Genomic DNA, 21,928 nt, shown 5'->3' with positions numbered 1-21,928 from the left:
TTCACTACTGTGTAGAACTGAGCATGTCATTTAATGTGATCTGCCTCAGTTTCTCATTTGTAAAATCATCTGGAGAAGAAAATAGCAGAACACTACAGTACCTTTGCAAAGAAATGCCCAAATAGGGTCAAGGATTTGTACATGACTGAAATGACTCAACAACAAAAACAATGGGGTAAGTAATAATAATAAATAATAATATGATCGCTGGATCTTTATTGTTTGGTTATAAAGATTTGGTCTGAAAGTATACTTTATTGAAACCAGGATGTTTCCTTCTCATATTTTCATTGTAGATATTCTTATATATATATATATATATATATATATATATATATATATATATATATAGCCTATTCTGATGAAGATTTTTGTAAAATTAAGAGAGTAGGCAAATGGTTTAAATGTTATTAATGTTCTCTTAATCTCATTTTTTGGAGCATAAACTTTGTCTCAAGCTTTCCCCATTCTCTTTGCATTTTCTTCTTCTTTAAAGATTTTGTATCTCACTGCTCAGTGTTTCCAAAATTGTATCACTTTGAGCAGTGCTTTCCTCAGCGTGTATTCAGTTTAGCCCAATCACTGTTTTTTTTTTTTTCTTACTAAGTGTTTTTCTATTACTCTACATATTAGACTGAGCACTGAAGTGTTACCATTTAAATGTGGATGTATTTATATTGTTGCTACAATCTGATTGCTATTATGTTGGCTTACCAGTTCTATCTGTAAATGTTTTTAAAGTGATGTGGATCATTTGGATCTCACAACAAGCTTTCCAAAGTTATTTTTGCTTCCTCTTCTTTTCACTAATTTAAAAAGCAATACTACTCCCTATCAGTTCTAAAATTCCATTCTTAAGAAGAGGGTGCTGAGACAATGCTCACTTTAGAAATAGGTTTCTATTACCTGCTCCCTGTGTATCTGAGCACCATGAAATAATGATCAATGAAGGTCCCTCCCGGTCCAGTGGTAGAAGAAAAAAACTAAAATTTTATTTGAAGAGAGAGAAATAAGGAAGGGGAGCTCAAAAAAATAAAACAAAAAAACAAAAAACAACAACAACAACAACAAAAACTATTTCTGGAGAGGATGGAAAAAAGAATGATAAAAAATGGAAGGCCTGGTTATGTATTCAGAAATTTCTTGGCTATTGCTCTGGTTAATATTGATATACTTGAATTGAATTTGAATAAAAAGAACAAATCATCTGGGAATATTCAAAGAAAATGAACTGGTTGGTAGGCATGACATATCTATTCACTTGGCAAATAAATACTATAGACATTCTGTTCCTAGCTAAAAAATAAATGGGCAAAATAAGTCTTTTTTTTGGGGGGGTAAGCCAATTAGGGTTTAAAGACTTGCTCCAGTTCCCATAGCTAGCAAATGTTAAGCATCTGAGGCCAGATTTGAATTTAGGTCCTTCTGACTTCAGGAACAGTGCTCTATCCATTGTACCACCTAGCTGCCCCAAAAATAACATTTTTTTAATTTGAGAATGTTGAGGGGAAGAACAATGCTGAGGAAGGAATACTAAATTTCGAGTCAGCAGAGTTGATTTTTGCATTGTAATTGACACTTACTTGGCCATGTGCCCTTGAGCATTATTTCTTAGAATTAGATTCTTCATATAAAAAAAAAATAGTTGAATTTTATGGCCTTTAGTGGCCCTTTCTACCTCTTCTGCTGTCTAATGTATTAACATCTGATAGATAATATATAATTGTAAAAAACAGAAAGTATTATTAAAGTTGCCTTGTTCACATATTACCAGTCAAACAAGAATTGGGGAAAGTAATGGAGAAAAATAGAAGGGTTATTATATATGTTCTTGTGATTACAAGTTCTCTTAGGAAAATGGGGAATGTTTTAAGTTCAGGATTAAAAAGAACTTATTATAATGATAGATTTACTGGGATCTAAAGGTCTTAACTACCTTTGAAGTGGAATAAAAATAATAGACAAGAGTACTTTTGAAAAGTATGGTATTTCAGCTATATTATGATTTAACTAGTTTTTTATCAGCTTCCTTGGAAATCTAAACACCATGTACAAAATTATTCCCTTGGGAAAACTCAATGAATTCCCTAAACTTACTTGTAAATGGTTTGCAAAAGGAAAACTACCCTTATTTTTAAGATGAAAAAATTTATCTTTGTTCTGCGCAATTCTAAGCCACTTCAAAGTGAATCAGTTTATCCTGTATGAAGTGTCAGTGGCTTGTTACTCATTCAATGGAAATTGAAGAAATGGAAGAATTTTTTTTCGTTGTTACTTTAATTTGTGTTTTAACATAATTTAACTTTCATGCAATACCTTAATAAATTTAGAATATGACATCACTAAATGTGGCTATTTAAAAAAAATCTCATCATAACAAGATAAACTCTCAGTTTTCATCATCAATAAAAGTATATCCTGAAACAGCACTTAAATTAAATCCTAAAACCATATTAAAAAGAGAAAACAGAATACATATCTAAGAAAAATAAAATAATAGGGAAAATAAAGTTGGAAAAAAATTGGTTCTTCAAATAAATGGGAAGACAAGACATACACTTACTTAATCTGTCAAGATGTCATGACTAATCTCAGCACCTTAGCTAAATTCAGTAGGTCCATCATATGCCATTATTTCATTTTTAAAAAATTCAGGAAGATGCCAATCTTCCTGACACCAATGAGACAAGAAGGAAATCCAGAAAGTTAGTAATGTAGAAGGTTCTTTATTCAGCTTGGTTTAGCTTAAATTCCAATATTTCTTAATAACAATTATATGCTTTGAAGGAAAGGTTTTATTTCATGAATAATAGTTTTTCTTTAAATTGTATATGTCTACTACTATTATATTGGGATAATAATAATGCTGCTTAAAATGAAACTAAATTAAAAAGAAATATTGTTAAAAAAAAAAAAAAAAACTCTGCTTTTGCACAGTAGATTTGATGTCAGAGGATTTTGTTAGAATACCTGGCTCTTCTTCTTAGCTTGGTATTTTCATTTCTCTCTGGACTTCAGTTTTCATTTTGTTTGATACCTCCAATCTAGAAAAGCTTAGGGGAAAATATATCCTATGGATGTATTTAGTTATGCCTATACTTAGGTCATACAGTAAGATACTATCCTAGAGTCAGAATAATGTTCACCATAAATAGACTAAGACCCCATACTTAAATCAGTTTTTATAGACACACAACATAGAGGCACGATATTTAAAAAGTCAGTGAAGTTTTGACCTATTAAATTGGAAACAACATATAATATACATGTGTACTCTATGGTAAAACAAAACAAAACAAAACAAAACAAAGAAAAAAAAAACTACCAAAACTGAATGTTATGAAAATCTTCCCTGATTATACTTTTAAATGGATTCCATTATTAAATGGCTAGATTTTTTAAAAGTAAGGCCAGAATTTTTGCAAGATGATCATTTGAGGAGACAATCTTAAGATAGATATTTTCTTCTAATTTCATTTTGAAATTCAGCTTTAACTTTATAAATGTTATTCAATTTGAAGTTAAAATGAAAATTTACAACTAATTCTTTCTTAGAGTTAATATTTAAAAAATTAAAATGTTTATATTTGTCTTTTTCCCCTTAATACATAGAATAATAAGGACATTAATGATATTTATATATAGAATGTTAAAGTAAAAAAATGCTTAACCAATATTTCATCTTCCCAATAGCCTGGTTATATTGATGATTTTCTTAATAATTATTTTACAGATGAAATTAAGGCCAAATGAGAGAGGCCAAATCATGAAAGTCATACAGTGACTAAAGCAGTATTCCCATTCAAGTCTTCTTAATTTCCAATCTAGTACCTTTCTACTAAATGAAGAAAAGGAAAGGATAGCACCTCCACCCCTTAAAAGAAATATGCCTGTCTGCATGTCCATATGTATGTGTATATGTGCATGTATAGATATATTTTTAAGAAAAAAATAATTTTGGTAAGAATATTTTTTTCCTTTTACACATAATTTGTTTTGAAAAATGACATTTTAAAAATAGGACAATTGATCATTTTGATTTATTTTTCCTTCTTTATCTACTTTAAAAGTATTTTATGGATACGAGGGAACAATATATATATATATATATATATATATATATATATATACATATATAAATATATATATACTATCTCCTTTATTAAAATAACAGAAATAAAAATAAATATAAGATAAAAATAAAATTTTTAAAAATAAATTTTACATGAAGTCACTTAATTGAGAAAAACAAATATAAAATTCTGCAAGTAGAATTTTATTAAATAATGAAAACATAGCCATGATCTGCTGTTGTTCATTTGTAAACATATCACACACATACACACACATATACATACACACATATTGTGTGTTTTGGTGTATGCATGTTTATATATAGTATGTATGGTCTTATCTCTATGATAACAGTGGCACAATTAGCATTGGTATGAACAATAAAGAAATAAAAGTATAAGAAGCATAGTTAGATTTTTTTAAAATTGGCATATTAAAAAAAGGAAGTTGTTAACCTATACTTAAAATGTTAGTCCAACTCAGAATATAATTAATCAACTTCACCTATCATCTAACCAAAACATATTGTGCAATGAAAAATGAATTATTTAACAATTACTAAATGAGAATTTATATAAAGTAGCTAATTAGTGCCAGGTGTCATAAAACATTAAATGCATATAGAAATGAGATGATCATGTTTCATTATGTGGTGTATCCAGAATCACTGAGAAGAACGAGAGTTGAAATCTCGAAACTAAAAAAAAAAAAAAAAAAAAAGAAAAAAGATATGCAATACTTATGAAACTTCTGGAATGTGCAATGTAATGTAAACTTTTTTTTTTCAAAATGGCCACCTGCATATTTACCTATGTTTAGGGGGAAATATAAAACTGCCCATGATAATTCAAATAGTATACTGAATACCATATTTTTATTGTAGCTTTTTATTGACAAAACATATGCATAGGTAATTTTTCAACATTGACCTTTGCAAAAACTTCTGTTCCAACTTTTCCCCTCCTTCCTCCCACATCCTCACCTAGATGGCAGGCAGTTAAATACATGTTAAACATGTTAAAGTATATGTTAAATACAATATATGTATACATATTTATACAGTTATCTTGTTGCACAAGAAAAATAGGATTTAGAAAAAAGGTAAAAATAACCTGGGAAGAAAAACAAAAATGCAAGCAAACAACAACAAAAAGAGTGCAAATGCTATGTTGTTTTCCACACTCATTTCCCAGTGTTCTTGTATTGGGTGTAGCTGGTCCTGTTCATCACTGATCAATTGGAACTGAATTGGATCCTGTTATTGCCAATGATAGACACTTCTTTCAGAATTGATCCTCATATAGTTTTGTTGTGTATAATGATCTCCTGGTTCTGCTCATTTCACTTAGCATCATTTCATGTATGGCTCTCTATATACATCCTGTCGTTCATTTCTTACAGAACAATAATATTCCATAACACTCATATGCCAAAATTTACTCACCCATTCTACAATTTATGAGCATCCATTCAATTTCCAGTTTCTAGTAATTATAAAAAGGGCTGGCACAAATATTTTTGTACATACATGTCCCTTTCCCTTCTTTAGTATCTCTCCCAGTTGGAACATTTCTAGATTAAAGGTTATGCACAGATTGATAACTTTTTGAGTATAGTTCCAAATTGCTCTCCAGAATGGATTGGATCCATTCACAACTCCACCAACAATGCGTCAGTGTCCCAGTTTTCCCACATCCCCTTCAACATCTGTCATTATCTTTTCCTATCATCTTGACAATCTGATAGCTGTGTAGTGGTATTTCAGAATTGTCTTCATTTGCATGTCTCTGATCAATAGTGATATGGAGCACCTTTTTATATGACTTGAAATAGTTTCAATTTCATCTTCCAAAAATTGTCCATTTCCTTTGACCATTTATCAATTGGAGAATGGCTTGATTTCTTATAGAGCCAATTATACAGATATTTTGAAAATGAGGCCTTTATCAGAACCTTTAACTGTAAACATGTTTTCTCAGTTTATTGCTTCCATTTTAATCTTATCTGCATTAGTTTTGTTTGAACAGAAGCTTTTTAACTTGAAATAATCAAAATTTTCTTTTTTGTGACCAATAATGATCTTGAGCTCTTCTTTGGTCACACATTCCTTCCTTCTCCAAAGGTCTAAGAAGTAAATTATCCTATGTTCTTCTAATTTATTTATAGTTTTATTCTTTATTCCTAGATCATGAACCTATTTTGGTCTTATCTTGGTATATGGTATTAAGTGTGGGTCCATGCCTAGTTTCTGCCATACTAATTTCCAGTTTTCCCAGCAGTTTTTGTCGAATAGTAAATTCTTGTCCCAAAAGTTGGCATCTTTGGTTTTGTCAAACACTAGATTCCTATAGTAATTTAGTGTTTTGTCATGTGAACCTAACCTATTCCACTGATAAACTGGTTTATTTCTTAGCCAATACCAAATGGTTTTGGTGACAGCTGCTTTATAATATAGTTTTAGATCAAGTACAGCTAGATCAATTTCATTTGACTTTGTTTTCATTCATTCCCTTGAAATTCGTGACATTTTGTTCTTCCACATGAAGTCTGTTGTTATTTTTTCTAGGTCATTAAAATAGGTTTTTGGGATTTTGATTGGTATAGCACTAAATAAATAGATTAGTTTAGTTAGTCAACCTATCTAAGAGTACTTAATATTTTTCCAATTGTTTAGATCTGATTTTATTTGTGTGGAAAGTGTTTTGTAGTTTTGCTCATATAATTCCTGACTTTCCTTTGACAGGTAGATTCCCAAATATTTTATACTATTGATAGTTATTTTAAATGGAATTTATCTCTGTATTTCTTGTTGTTGGATTTTATTAGTGATGTATAAAAATGCTGAGGATTTATTTGGATTTATTTTGTGTCCTGCAACTTTGCCAGTTGTAGATTATATCTAATAGTTTTTAGTAGAATCTTGGGTCTTCTCTAAGTATACCATCATATCTTTTGCAGAGTGATAATCAGGTTTCCTCATTACCTACTCTAATTCCTTTAATCTCTTTTTCAACTCTTATTGCAGAAGCTAGCATTTCTAATACAATATTGAATAGTAATGGTAATAGTGGGCAACCTTGTTTCACTCCTTATCTTACTGGGAAAGGTTCCAGTTTATCGCCATTACATATCATGTTTACTGACAGTTTTAAATATATGCTCCTTATTATTATTCTTATTCTTATTATTCTTATTATCCTTATTATTATTATATAGTCCATTTATTCCTATACTCTCAAGTGTTTTTCGTAGGAATGGATGTTGGATTTTATCAAATGCTTTTTCTGCATCTATTGAGATGATTATATGTTTTTTTTTTTTAATTTGGTTATTGATATAGTCAATTATGCTAATAGTTTTCCTAATATTGAACCAGCCCTGCATTCCTGGTATAAATCCCAGTTGGTCATAGTGTATTATCCTGGGGATGATTTTCTGTAGTCTTTTTGCTAATATTTTATTAAAGATTTTAGCATCAATATTCATTAGGGAGATTGGTCTTTCTCTGTTTTCATCCTACTTGGTTTAGGTATCAGTACCATGTCTGTGTCATAAAAGGATTTTGGTAGGACTCCTTCAATCCCCATTTTTTCAAATAGTTTATATAGCATTGGAGTAAATTGTTCTTTAAATATTTGGTAGAATTTGCATGTAAATCCATCTGGTCCTAGGGATTAATTCTTAGGGAGTTTATTAATAGCTGTTCTATTTCTTTTTTTCTGAAATGGGACTATTTAAGCAATTTAGTTCTTCCTCTGTTAATCTGGGCAAGCTGTTTTTTGAAGATATTCATCTATTTCATTTAAGTTATCAAATGTATTGGCATAAAGTTGGGCAAAATAACTATTAATTATTGCTCTAATTTCCTCTTCATTAGTGGCAAGTTTTCCCTTTTCATTTTTAAAACTAACAATTTGATTTTCCTCTCCTTTTTCTAATCAAATTTACCAAGGTTTTATCTATTTTGCTGTTTTTTTTTTCATAAAAACAACTCTTAGTTTTATTTATTAATTTAATATTTTTTGACTTTCAATTTTATCAATCTCTCCTTTTATTTTTAGAATTTCAAGTTTGATGTTTGATTGAGGGGATTTAATTTGCTCTTTTTCTAGCTTTTTTAGTTGAAACCCTAATTCATTGATTTTCTCTTTCTCTTTCTCTATTTTAGGTAAGTATGCCTTCAGAGATATTTCCCTTTATTTCCACTTTGGCTACATCCTACACATTTTGACATGTTGTCTCATGATTGTCATTCTCTTGGGTAAAATTATTAATTGTGTCTATGATTTGCTATTTCACATATTCATTCTTTAGGATGAGATTATTTAATTTCCACTTCTGTTTTGGTCTATTTCCCCTGGATTTTTATTGAATGTAATTTTTATTGCATCATAATCTGAAAAGGATGCATTTACTATTTATGCCTTTCTGTATTTGAATTTGAGGTTTTTATGTCCCAATATATGGTCAGTTTTTGCATAGGTTACACAAACTGCCGAAAAGAAAAGTTTCTGTTTCCATTTCGTTTTCTCCAAAGATGTATCATACCTAGCTTTTCTAGTGTTCTATTTATTTCTTTAACTTCTTTCTTATTTATTTTGTGGTTTGATTTATCTAGTTCTGAGAGTGCAAGGTTGAGATCTCCTACTATTATGGTTTTGCTGTCTATTTCTTCTTGCAGCTCTTTTAATTTCCCTTTTAGGAATTTAGATGCTACACCACTTGATGCATATAGATAGATAGATAGATAGATAGATAGATAGATAGATAGATAGATAGATAGATAGATATTCTTCATTATCTATGCTACTCTTTAGCAAGATATAGTGTTTTTCCTTATCTCTTTTAATTAGAGTAATTTTTGCTTTTGCTTGATCTGAGATCAGGATGGCTACCCCTGTTTTTATAACTTCACCTGAAGTATAGTAGGTTCTGCTCTAGCCTTTTACCTTTACTCTGAATGTATCACCCTTCTTCAAATGTGTTTCTTGTAAACAGCATATTATAGGATTCTGGTTTTTAATCCAATCTACTATCCACCTCCACTATATGGGAGAGTTTACCTCATTCACATTTATGGTTAAAATTATTAATTTTGTATCTCCTACCAACTTGTTATCCACAGATTATGGTTCTCTCTTTCCTTTCCCTTTTTAGCCCTTCCTCAGTATTAAACTTATGAGCACCACTTGGCTCATGAAGTCCTCCCTCTTTAAGATCCCTGCCCCCCTTAGAGTCTCCCCTTTTCTTAAACCTTTCCCTTACAATTTCTATATTCCCTTCCATTTAGCCTATTCCTTTTATTTTCACTTTTCTCCTCCCACTTTTCAATGAGGTGGGAGAAGTTTTTCTGTAAACCGAATTCTCTAATATTTTTCTTTGAGCCAATTTTGATGAGAATAATATTCACACTATGTTTATCCCTCTCCTTTCTTTCCCTCAGATGTAATAGCTTTCCTTTGCCTCTTTGTGAGATGTAGTACCTCCAGTTTTTCCTTTTTCTGGTACAATTTTCTTTCTATCTCTAGGTCCTTTTTATATTATAACAATACAAACAAATTATACATGTACTCTTCATGTAGACTCCTAACAGAAATACAGTTCTCAAGAATTCTTTTTACCTTTTTATGCTTCTCTTCAGTCCTATATCTGGAGGTCAAACTTTTTGTTTAGCTCTGGTTTTTTCATCAGAAATGAATGGAATTCATCTATTTCATTGAAGATCCATCTTCTTCCCTGGAAGAAAATGCTTAGTTTGGCTGGGTAAGTTATTCTTGGCTGCATTCCATGTTCCTTTGCCTTTCAGAATATCAGTTTCCAGGCACTTTGATGCTTTAATGTGGACATTACTAGATCCTGACTAGTCTTTATTGTGGCTCCTCTGTATTTAAATGTTTTTTTTTGGGTGCATGTAATATTTTTCCTTGGTCTGATAGTTTTAGAATTTAGCCACAATATTTCTTGGAGTTTTGATTTTGGGTGGGGTCTCTTTCAGTAGGTGATTGATGAATTATTTCAATGTCTATTTTATCTTCTGTTTCTATAACATTGAGGCAGTTCTCTTTGATGATTTCATGAAAAATAGTGTCTAAGCTTTTTTTCATCATGATTTCCAGGGAGTCCAATAATCCTTACATTATTTCTCCTAGATCTGTTTTCCAGGTTTGTTGTTTTACCAAGTAGGTATTTAACATTTTTTTTCTATTTTTTTCTTTTCTTTTCTTTTTTTCTTTTTTTTTTTTGGCTTTGCTTGATTGATTCTTAGTGTTTCCTTGAGTCATTCATTTCCAGTTGTTCAATTCTGATTTTAATGAATTATTTTCTTCAATTATTTTTTACATCTTTTTTTGTAATTGTCCAATTGAGTTTTTAAATGAGTTATTTTCTTTTATGGAATGTTTTTTCATTTCACCAATTTTATTTTTTAGGGAGTTACTTTCTTTTTCCAATTCACTAATTGTATTTTTCAGGGAGTTGATTTCTTTTTCCACTCTATCTTTTAATGAGTTACATATCTTATTGAGACCATTTTGCAAAGCTTCCCTTTCCTTTCCCAATTTGTCTTCTCCCTCTCTTTTAAGAGCCCTTTTAATTTCTTCTATGAGAGCCTTATGTGGTGGGGACCAGATCATAACTATCTTTGGGTTTTCTTCTGGAGACAAACTGTTTTTAGTCTCCTCCAGGTTTGAAATCTGCTCTCTTTCAATATAGGAGCTACCTATAGTTAAAACTTGCTTTGCTTTTTTTACTCATTTTAACAAAAAAAATAAAAAATAAATTTTAAAAAGCTGCAGTCCACTTTTGGGGCAATGTGAGATTACTAAGCTTCCTCAACAGACAACAGAATGTAGCAGTGAAGCAGCAATGGCTGTGCTGAGATCAGTCTCTGTGCTGGGATCAGCATCTGTGCTGAGATTAGCAGTTGCATGCTGAGATTGTGCTCCTGGTGTGGGTGCGTGTGGCTAGTTCCAAAGAGACTCTAGCATTTTGGGGTTATAGTCTTTACCTTTTGTGTTTATAGCTTGCTGCCAGGGCAGAGTAGCTGACACTGTGGTAAAGTTCTCTCCTCAAATTTTCAGCTGGTAAAGACCATAACCGTCCCCACTCTGATCTGCTTAGCGTGAGCTGTTTTCCATGCTCACACTACCTACCTGCCTGATTCTGTTCCCAGGCACAAGCAAAAACAGATCTTTTCTGGAGAATTTAGAGATTATCTTCTGTTGGTAAAGTGTTGTTCTCCCAATATTCTTGATTTGACAGTCAAGAACTTATTCCGAAGCTGGGTTTCATAAAAATTAGTTTGAGGGTAAAGAAGAGCTCAGAAAAACAAACAAACAACAAAAAAACAAACAAACAAAAAAAAAAAAAAAAAAAAAAAAACATGTGACCTCTCCTCAATCTTGGCTCCATCCCCTGAATGCCATATTTTACATTTATTCTATACAGCCAATATTGTTCATCTATCACTTTGATTCCCAATATGAGTTGTGCAAAACAATATTTTTATTAAAACTGTTTATTTATGAAACATATGCATGGGTAATTTTTCAACATAGATGCTTGCAAAACCTTTTGTTTCAAATTTCCTCCTCTTTCCCCTACCCCCTCCTTTAGCTGGCAGGTAATCCAATATATGTTAAATATGCAAAGCAATCTCTAGAGTTGTTTTTTTTTTTAATATGAGTAGTTCTTTGCCAATTTACTTAACTTATATAAACCTTGATTTTCTCATCTGTAAATGAAACTGTTGGACTCAAGTAATTTCTAAGTTATTTCCAGATCTAGATCTGTGAATGGCTTTTTTCACATGAATTTCTGATATTTTGATGTTATCAATATTGCCAAAATATTGCTGGCAGTTTCAGTCAACCAATAATCATTTACTGAATGCCATCTAATATACTAGGCATTATGCTACAAGCGATACAAAGAGAAGCAGAAGAAAGTCCTTGCCCTGAAGGAGCTTATGATCATATAGTGGAGACAGCAAATGAAAAAAATATGCGTCTACATGTATGTATGTATGTATGTATGTATGTGTATTTATATTTATATATGTTTATGTTTGTATATATGTGTGTAAATAGGTATAAACAATACTTAAAAGATAGAAAACACTAAAGTTAAGAGGAATTGGGAAAGTATAGAAAGTGAAATTTAATTGTAGAATGAAAATAATCCATGGAAGTCATTCATTTCAGGTATGGGGAACAAGCACAGAAGATGCCCTGAGTCAAGAAATAGAGTGCTCTCCTTGTGGAAAAACAAGGAAATCAGTGTCACTGGATTAAAAAGTTCATAATGAGAAACAAGGTATAAGAAGATTGTAAAGTTAAAGAAGTTAAGTTATGGAGGACTTTGCATTTTAGTCTAGAGGCAATAAGGAGCCACTGGAGTTCACTGAGTTGGAGGGTGACATGATTAGAACTACAATTTAATTAAAATCGCTTTAGTTGCTGAAAGGAGGATGTGTAGAGAGAAAAGAGAAGGGAATATTTTGGAGAGGTATTGCAAAGGTGATATTGACAGACCTTGGCAACATTTTGCCAAGAGATACATGAGGGATAGCAAGGTAACAAGAATGAATCCTATGTTGTAAATCTGTGTGACTCAAAGTATGGTGTTGTCATGTATGGCAATAGGGAAAATAGGAAGAATAGAATTTTTAGGAGGAAAGGGTGAGTTTATTTTCAGACATATTGAGTTTAAAATGTCTACTGGACTTCTTCAAGAAGTCTGAAAGGCAAGTGGAGATTCAAAACAGAAGATCACTTTAGATATTAGGACAGAATAGGTAGATTTGAGAATCATCAGCACAGAGATGTAATTAAATGCATGGGAGCTGTTGAAATCATTAAGTGAAGTGATATAAAAGAAGAAGAGTTCTCAGAATAGATCCCTGTAGGACACTTACAATTAGGAGATATAGTAGGAGAATCCAACAAAGTAAACAGAAAAGTAGTAGTAAGAGGTATATAAGGAAAAGCAGGAGAATGACAACTACTATAACTTTCAGTGATGTGTGTGTGTGTGTGTGTGTGTGTTACACTTAAATGTTTTGAGCATTTGTTTTTTTTTGGCTTTTCCACAACTGGAATTTCTGTTTAGCACCTCAGTATAAGTAGAATTAAATAAATCTAGGCTCTTTGAATGCTACATAAATCATTTATTCAAGGAAGAGAAGCAAAAGTCTCTAGTTAGGCAATCAAGTGGTTACAAAATAGCTCCACTTCAACAGGGCCCTATTTGGCAATATAAATGAATATTTAATGTATTTATAATTAGTATATGGTGTATTAAAATGTATTCATGTAGATAAGACATGTCATCAAAATATATTTTAAAAGGACACAGTTTCCTTAATTATAAAGATAACGCTTGAAATTTTATACATAAATTTATTTATTGTGTATTCATAGGAAAAATACTGAAATTTTTCATTGTCATGTATCACTGCTTTGCCTTTGATGACTTAGTCCATTTTCATCTCATAATGCCCATGTTTTATTTATGATATTTGATGCAGTTAGTACCTAGCATAAAGTATGAAAGATGCAGAATAAAATAAGGCCAAGCTTTAGAAGCAAGGCAACTGGTGGATTTGATAGTTCTGTTCCAAATTAGTCATTGTGTTTTGAGTTGCTGTTAGTAAAAAAAAAATGTGTTGTCCATCTCCAAAATCGATGTCCCTTTTTAATTATAAGCTGATGAAATATTCCCAGTAGAAAATAAGACAGATGAGTTTTAAAAAGTAAGATGTTATCTCTATTTAAACTGTCTACTGCTTTTTTCCCTTATCAAATGAATTTTACAAATGAACAAGCTTATATTTCAAAAGTTTCAATTAATTATATTGTGGGGTTTTTTGTTGGTTTTTTTTTCTATTTTTGAATAAATACTGTTTTCAGAATAATAAAAAACTTCAATCAACACTGAGGTGGTACTGGAGAGGATTAATTCTTTCCTCTTGGACCAAAGTGACAATAAGTTTTTGCACTACTTGAAATCTTTATGGAATTTATATCAAAATGTTCTAATTGAGATGTGAGGGGAAAAAAGGGATTCCAAAGAAAGGATCCCAACATAGGATAGGAGAATTTTCCCTATACTATTAGGATGTACAGCACTGGCATTCTCTTAAATAAAAAATTATTCTTACAATATTAAGCGAGATCTCTGGTCAGCAAAGCATTTTTTGAATCTGTAGTTTGCACAGAGAACTGAGCTAACTTCCCTAATTATAGTTTGTATCATAGTCATCTTTGTTAATAAGTGATGACCCTAAATGGAACTCTATTGAAGATAGATTGGTTCAAAATGTAATAATTTGTCTCCTAAGATTGGTACAACAGCTGACTGTGAAACAATCCTACAGAATATGCATTATTTTCCTATTTTATTCCAAATTGTATTAAAGGCCTTGACTTTAGTATATAAATTTCTAGAATCAGATTTTCTTAAAAATAGACTATCCCATATGTGGTCCTTTATCAAATTTCTTAATCTCCCAACAATGTCAACAATGTCTAATAACCTATTTGATGAATGGGGAATCAGAATAATTTTTTTTTCTTGAAAAAAGCTCATTCTGTCATGGATTCTGTGATCCATTTTACATGAAAAATGAAGAGAATTACCCTTTTAAAGCTGTTTTTAAAGAAATATGCTTTTTCATTTTTAAGTTTAATTTTGAAGTTTCTACAACTGCTTTTAAGTTTTATGACTTAATAACATTATCAGAATGAATCTAATAGGCAAAAAATTGCCATGTGAGAAATAGCTGTATTGTACAACTTAAAATTCAACTTTTTTTACTTATATCTAACATAGAAACTGACTATAATCCTGGAAAAAAATCAACAATCCTTTTTTAAGTAAAGTACACTTTTCTAAATTTGTATATTTTATAAGTCTAAAATCAACTAATTACAAAAAGCTACATTGTTTTCACTAAGAGAGGTTTATTCTTGATTATACAATATGTGAGATCATTGTGTTCACATTGGCAGCCTGAAAGGGTTTGAAACAATTTTAATTACAAAAAGATCAGCCAGTGATGGAAAAAGCTGATCTAGGGCAGGAAAGAAAATATAAAGCATGCATCTCATTATCTGTATATATTTCCTTTGATCACACAATAGAAATGTCTTCAAATTATTACTAGAACTCAATTTTAAAGTTTAGACATAAAGTGTGGAGTATAAATTACAATATTTCATTTTTCTGCTGCATGATTATAAGTCATATGAGATAGATTTTTGAAATGTGTGAATTTCTCAGAATGAAGTAAAATATATCAAAGTATTAACCTTTAGTCCCAGTCAATTAGCAATTGAAGAATTAGTTTCAGATTTAATGAATGAAAAATCAAAACAAATTTAGAAATGTCATACAAATTGTGGAAACTAAGTATATATCAGATTATCTAATTTTCTATGCACACATATATTTGTTATAAGTTTTAACTGTAATGGAAGTTGTTGCTGTCTAGGTTTTGGGAAATTATGTTACATTATAAATCAAAGTGGTATGACAATAACTTATCAGCAAAAACCATCTGCTATATAGAGAACTATACTTTAAATATACTTTTTACTATTTGAAAATTGTCATTCTCATAATGAGGTTTGACAGATGCTGTCAGTATGTACTTGAGAACATTATCCTTGCTTTAGAGAAATTGGCCTATTTCATTATATTTTATTTTGAAGATAAATAGTATTTTATTTTTCTAATTATATGTAAAGATGCTTTCAACATTCATTTTATAAGATTTGAGTTTCATCTTTTTGTAAATTCTTCCAATCCCTCCTTTCCAAGAAAGCAAACAATTTCCTATACATGTGCAATTCTGTTAAACATATCTGCACATCAATTACATTGTATTTTCATTATATTTACATAATACAATACATTTATTACATTAAACTAGTGCAAACACAGCTAAGTACAAAATATTGTATTGAAATGTTTTTTAGATGTGTTAGGTACTTAAATATTTAATGTTAATTTTACAAGTTCCCAGTTCCAAAGGGAAGTTCAAATGTTTAAATTTTTTTCTTTTTTGCAATTTTTATCATTCATTTAAAAACTGGCTTTCCATGGACCCACACTTAACACCACATACTAAGATAAGATCAAAATGGGTCCATGATTTAGGCATAAAGGACGAGATCATAAATAAATTAGAGGAACATAGGATAGTTTACCTCTCAGATTTGTGGAGGAGGAAGGAATTTGTGACCAAAGAACTAGCGATCATTATTGATCACAAAATAGAAAATTTTGATTACATCAAATTAAAAAGCAAAACTAATGCAAACAAGATTAGAAGGGAAGTAACAAATTGGGAAAACATTTTTACAGTTAAAGGTTCTGATAAAGGCCTCATCTCCAAAATATACAGAGAATTGACTCTAATTTATAAGAAATCAAGCCATTCTCCATCTGTTAAATGGTCAAAGGATATGAACAGACTACTTTCAGATAGTGAAATTGAAACTATTTCCCCTCATATAAAAGAGTGTTCGAAATCACTATTGATCAGAGAAATGCAAATTAAGACAACTCTGAGATACCACTACACACCTGTCAAATTGGCTAAGATGATAGGAACAAATAATGATGAATGTTGGAAGGAATGTGGTAAAACTTGGACACTGATGCATTGTTGGTGGAGTTGTGAAAGAATCCAACCATTCTGGAGAGCAATCTGGAATTATGCCCTAAAAGTTATCAAATTGTGCATATTCTTTGACCCAGCAGTGCTACTACTGGGTTTATATCCCAAAGAAACACTAAAGAAGGGAAAGGTACCTGTATGTGCCAAAATGTTTGTGGCAGCCCTTTTTGTAGTGGCTAGAAACTGGAAAATGAATGGATGCCCATCAATTGGAGAATTATGTGAATTATGGTATATGCATGTTATGGAATATTATTGTTCTGTAAGAAATGACCAGCAGGATGAATACAGAGAGGCTTGGAGAGACTTACATCAACTGATGCTGAGTGAAATGAGCAGAACTAGGAGATCATTATACACTTCAACAATGATCCTGTATGAGTATGTATTCTGATGGAAGTGGATATTTTCAACATAGAGAAGAGCTAATCCAATTCCAATTGATCAATGATGGACAGAATTAGCTACACCCAGAAAAGGAACACTGGGAAATGAGTGCAAATTGTTAGCATGTTTTGTTTTTCTCCCCAGGTTATTTTTACCTTCCAAATCCAATTCTTCCTTTTCAACAACAACAACAACAAAATTCGGTTCTGCAAATATATATTGTACCTAGGATATACTATAACATATTTAATATGTATGGGAATGCCTGCCATCTAGGGGAAGATGTGGAAGGAAGGAGGGGAAAAATTCGGAACAGAAGGGAGTACAAGGGATAATGTAGTAAAAAATTACCTATGCATATGTACTGTCAAAAATGTTATAATTATAAAATTAATAAAAAATGTATTTAAAAAAACTGGGTTTCACAATCATCTCCAATTTAAGCAGAAATAAAAAATGATACATGAAAAAGAGATTGCTTATTGGGTAAGGGCTAAAAACTGAAGAGCTGTTCTAGCTCAGCAATTCTTTTGGAAGTATTTTCATGTATAATATAAAAATAAAGTATTACATTTTCTGTCTCATATTCTGTCTTAATTTATATTACTTGACACTATTTTTTCCTTAGACTTTCTTATCTGGGAAGAATTTCCTGATGAAGATGAAAACAATTATTTAAAAGAGATTCTATCACAACTCTTCTTTTAAGATCAAGGATAAATGTTAGCTGTTGATTCAATCTTTCCTGATTTCCCTAGATTAATGTCATTCCTCCCTCTTTAAATTTCCTTAGACAACTATGTCTGGATCTAATCTTTGTAACTTTTACATTCTATCTTATATTATTCTTATTTTTTATCTTATTTAATTTTAAATTCATAAAGAATAGGGATTATATTGCATTACTGTTCATCTTACAAACAGTAGGTGTTTAATAGCTACTGAACTGAATTTAATACATTACACCTTAAGAATGGAGAGGAGTCAAGATTCTTTACTTACAAAATGAGGAAAGTTGAGTAGAAGACAAGTAGGGTAATTGATACATCTAACATTCTAGAATTCTGATTATGTGAATTCAAAAGATCAGATTTTATGCATATTATCCTGAAAATGAAAATTATTGACCTAAATATTGTAGCATTAAACAGAAACAATTTAGAAAAGCAGAAGACACATTTCAAAAATATTATATCAATTTCTAAGATATGGGTAGAAGAAAAGTAAATACCATTAAAAACCGCATTAAGTTTTGCCGGTTACTGGTAAGTCATTTTGTTCACTGCAGCAGTAATTTAGCATGTAGCTCTCTGGAGTACCTATTTTCTTCAAATATTTTTCTTCAATTCATTTCTTTGAATTATTATTTTTAATTTTATCATTTTACCTACTTAATAGATTGCCCATAAGGATAACAAAACATTGACTCTAAATGGGCAAAAAAAAAATGTAAAATAAATGGTATCATATTATCAAATGATTTTCTTAATATTGTTCTCTACACTTTTAGCTAATTAGTATTTGTAAGGGATAATAAAATATTTATAAAGTATGTTTAATTATTTAAACAATATTACATATTGTTACTAAAACCACCAAAGAAATATCTACTAATATAATCTCATTAGCTATAAATAGCTTAAACACTTTGTTTGATGAGATTTTTGGAAAACACAAAACATCAATTTTCTGTTTCAAAAGTAATAATTGTTCCAACTTTCCTGCCTCATCTTATTTCAACTAAGTATCTATGTACCTTAGCATGAAGAAGTTAATTTGATTGCTAAAGTATTTAACATACATTTACTTCAAAGCATGCAGACAATTAGCATAAATCAACAAATTATCACTCCCTTCCCCATCAAAAAATAAAGCTGTGACCGAAAATTATTAAAAATTAATAGAGGCATTCCTCCATTAACCTCAAATATAAATATTTGCTAAAATTATTGGGATTTAGAGATACTCCATGGAAGTAAAAGGGAAATTTATCATGTATAATTTTAAGTAATTTCAGTCGCACACTTTATTTTGGTACCCAAATAATTGCTTGTATAGCAAAAGTTGCTATATGTAATTTATAAAAAGTGATAAGGTAATGAAAGAGTTCAAATTTCTTGATGGCCAAACTTTCACTAAATATGTAAATATAATATGATATGGGTGAACAATTATAATTCATTCAGTGTAATATTGCTTGCATGGCATAGCATTGCATAAAGCCATGCTAAATGGATAGAAGGATGGTTACTTACCAACAGGGCGAGCTGTAGACATTACAATGGTGTGGTGAGAACATAAAAAAGAAATTTAAAAAAAAGAAAATTGTCAGAATGCATGATGAGTAATGTTACATTTAAGAATGGACAGTAGAGTGAATTTGAAACTTACATTTCATTGTGATCAGATCTTTGGATTATTTCTTTAAAAAAACAATAAATACATGAGCTATCTTAGAAACAGTTTAAGTAAATTGATAGATATTTTGGATAAACCTATATTACATGATTAATTACCACAGTAAATACCTCTTTAGAATGAGACTGTGCTGTCCTACAAAATATTATAGTATCTTATAGTAATAGTTATTCAAATTAGACTGCCAATCAAATGTATTTTAAATATAGCTGGTCAGACATGTCACAAGAACTTTAGAAAGGCCTATGACACCACTTTCATTAGCTGATAACAGCACAACATTTTTTTATTCACTGAAAGAACTAATGAAAAATATCACAGTTTTAAGCAACCTTAGAATGCCTTCCAAATTACAATTTAGTTAAATTCTACTTTGTGATAGCTATAGCAAAAGAAAGATTCATATTTTTCAGCAAAAAGTATGATTGCTAGAATACTGCTAACATAAAAATATAAGAATATTAAGAGAATTTCAATCTCAAGAAGTTTTAAAAGATTTAAGTAGAATTTAGACTGATCAATGAATCAATAGCTATAATTCTGGACAAATATTACAAAATATGTAACTGTATTATTTTTCTCTTCTGAAGAGAAAACATGTACCTAGCAAGATTTATAATTTGGAAGTATATTTTCTTAAGTGTGAAAAATGCATACTCTTAATGATACCATGTTGATGTACCTCAATATGTGACCAAAATAAACTATCTCTGTACTTTTGATATTGTCACAATAAAATTTGGGGAGGATTTTGTTACTATTTAGTTTTTCTTTTTTAATATTAGATATTTACTAAATGTACAATAAAAATATTGATACAAAATACAAAATAAAAATCTGATAGCGTTTCCCATGCATTGCATGGATTTCAAAATCAAATGATTATGTTCCTTATTTTCTATGCAGATAATTAGCATCAATTCTAGTAGCAAAGTATAAGTTCTGTATTTTGAAGCACTTATAAATTCATTCAAAGTTCTATGGTGGGTTGGTTAATTTTAACAAAAGGGAAAACATTTTTGGAGAAAAGACAGTTCTCGCCTAACATCCTTTTATTTCTCTTTTCATTCTTAAAACAAATGAAAATAATTGAAAATAACTACTCTTGTGATATAAATAGCTAGTATGGAGTTGTGAGAATTAGAAATGCGATTTCTCCATCTTTTTGCCAATGAATAGTATGAATGTCAGTTCATGTCATTTCACTGTGAGTTTTAAACATTTTTGTGCCTCTAGTTTTATAAAGCACTTGTATGCTTTGCATTCCTGTAAGTTATCCCTTTGAAGGCAAAAAATAATAATAAAAATAATCTCTTGAAAAGACAAAATTAATTATTTTCACTTGAATTTAGGGAATCACTCAAAGTACAAGATTTTAGTATTTATTAAGGCAACAAACTAATTTTTACAGAAAATAATATACATATAGGAATGAGCCAATGGAAGGAGTATGTTTGGGTTCTGAAATCAGAGGATATGCATTCATAGCCCACTTGAGATACTTACTACCTTTGTGACCTTGCACAAGTGACCTAATCTCCTAGGGCCTCAGTTAAAATGTCAAAATGAGGAGGTTGTACTAGATGATCTTTGTTATCTCTTCTAAATCTTGATTTGTGATCCAAGGATCGCATAGAATTAATGAGGAATTCAGTCAAATTGTGTTTATATATTGCCACATAAAATTTTTGACTAAATTATTTCTGTGTACTGAAGTCAGAGAGAAGCAACTATACCAAGAAAAACACAATTTCATAAAAATGTTAAAACTAGGATACCCATGAGTAATGTTAACCTAAAACAATGCAAGGTTATATAATTCTGGCAAGAGCAAAAGCATAAATATTGTTAGTTAAATGTTCATTTTAATGCTCATTTTTTAAAGTCACATAAAGAATAATGGTATTCTTATTTTATGGATATTATGCTACCTTTTTCACGTTGTCTAATATGAGCCTCATCATAATATTTAGCAGATAGATTATTATAAAAAAAAAACACTTACCTTTTCTACATTGCATTGTTTTGTAGAGAAAAGTAACTGATTGCCATGAAAAAAATCAGTAAATTAAATTGTATGGCATTTCTGAATTAAATATGTGAAAATAGAAATTGGCCTCCTCAGTCAATTGATTCCTATAATCTACAGAGACCAAATATTCCACTGTGTGTATGAAAAGGGAAACAATGATAATGATACTTTTTTTTCTTTGCTAATCTTTCTCAATGTTAGACCAGAAACAATAAAATACACTATTAATATTAATTATCTTGGTCTTCATATTTAAAATAATATACCCTTTATTGGTGTAGTTTTCAATGCTGATAACTACAGACTTGTGGAAAATATTGTCTTACTTCTATTTT

General features: G+C 30.3%; 1 protein-coding gene across 11 annotated transcripts in view; it reads right to left on the bottom strand.

Moving 5' to 3' along the window:
- ROBO2 (roundabout guidance receptor 2) overlaps window positions 1-21,928 on the bottom strand; it is a 632,113-nt gene that overhangs the window by 227,976 nt on the left and 382,209 nt on the right. For 8 of the 11 annotated variants that reach the window (XM_074299770.1, XM_074299773.1, XM_074299779.1 and 5 more), the window contains exon 7: window positions 19,399-19,410. The exons of the other annotated variants lie outside the window; for them this stretch is intronic. In XM_074299770.1, coding sequence (XP_074155871.1) covers window positions 19,399-19,410 — 12 coding nt within the window. The remainder of the gene's footprint in view (window positions 1-19,398; window positions 19,411-21,928) is intronic. 11 annotated transcript variants of the gene reach the window in all.

This window comes from Sminthopsis crassicaudata, chromosome 3 (genome assembly GCF_048593235.1).
Source record: "Sminthopsis crassicaudata isolate SCR6 chromosome 3, ASM4859323v1, whole genome shotgun sequence".
Lineage (NCBI taxonomy): Eukaryota > Metazoa > Chordata > Mammalia > Dasyuromorphia > Dasyuridae > Sminthopsis > Sminthopsis crassicaudata.
This window is presented reverse-complemented; position numbering and strand designations above follow the sequence as displayed.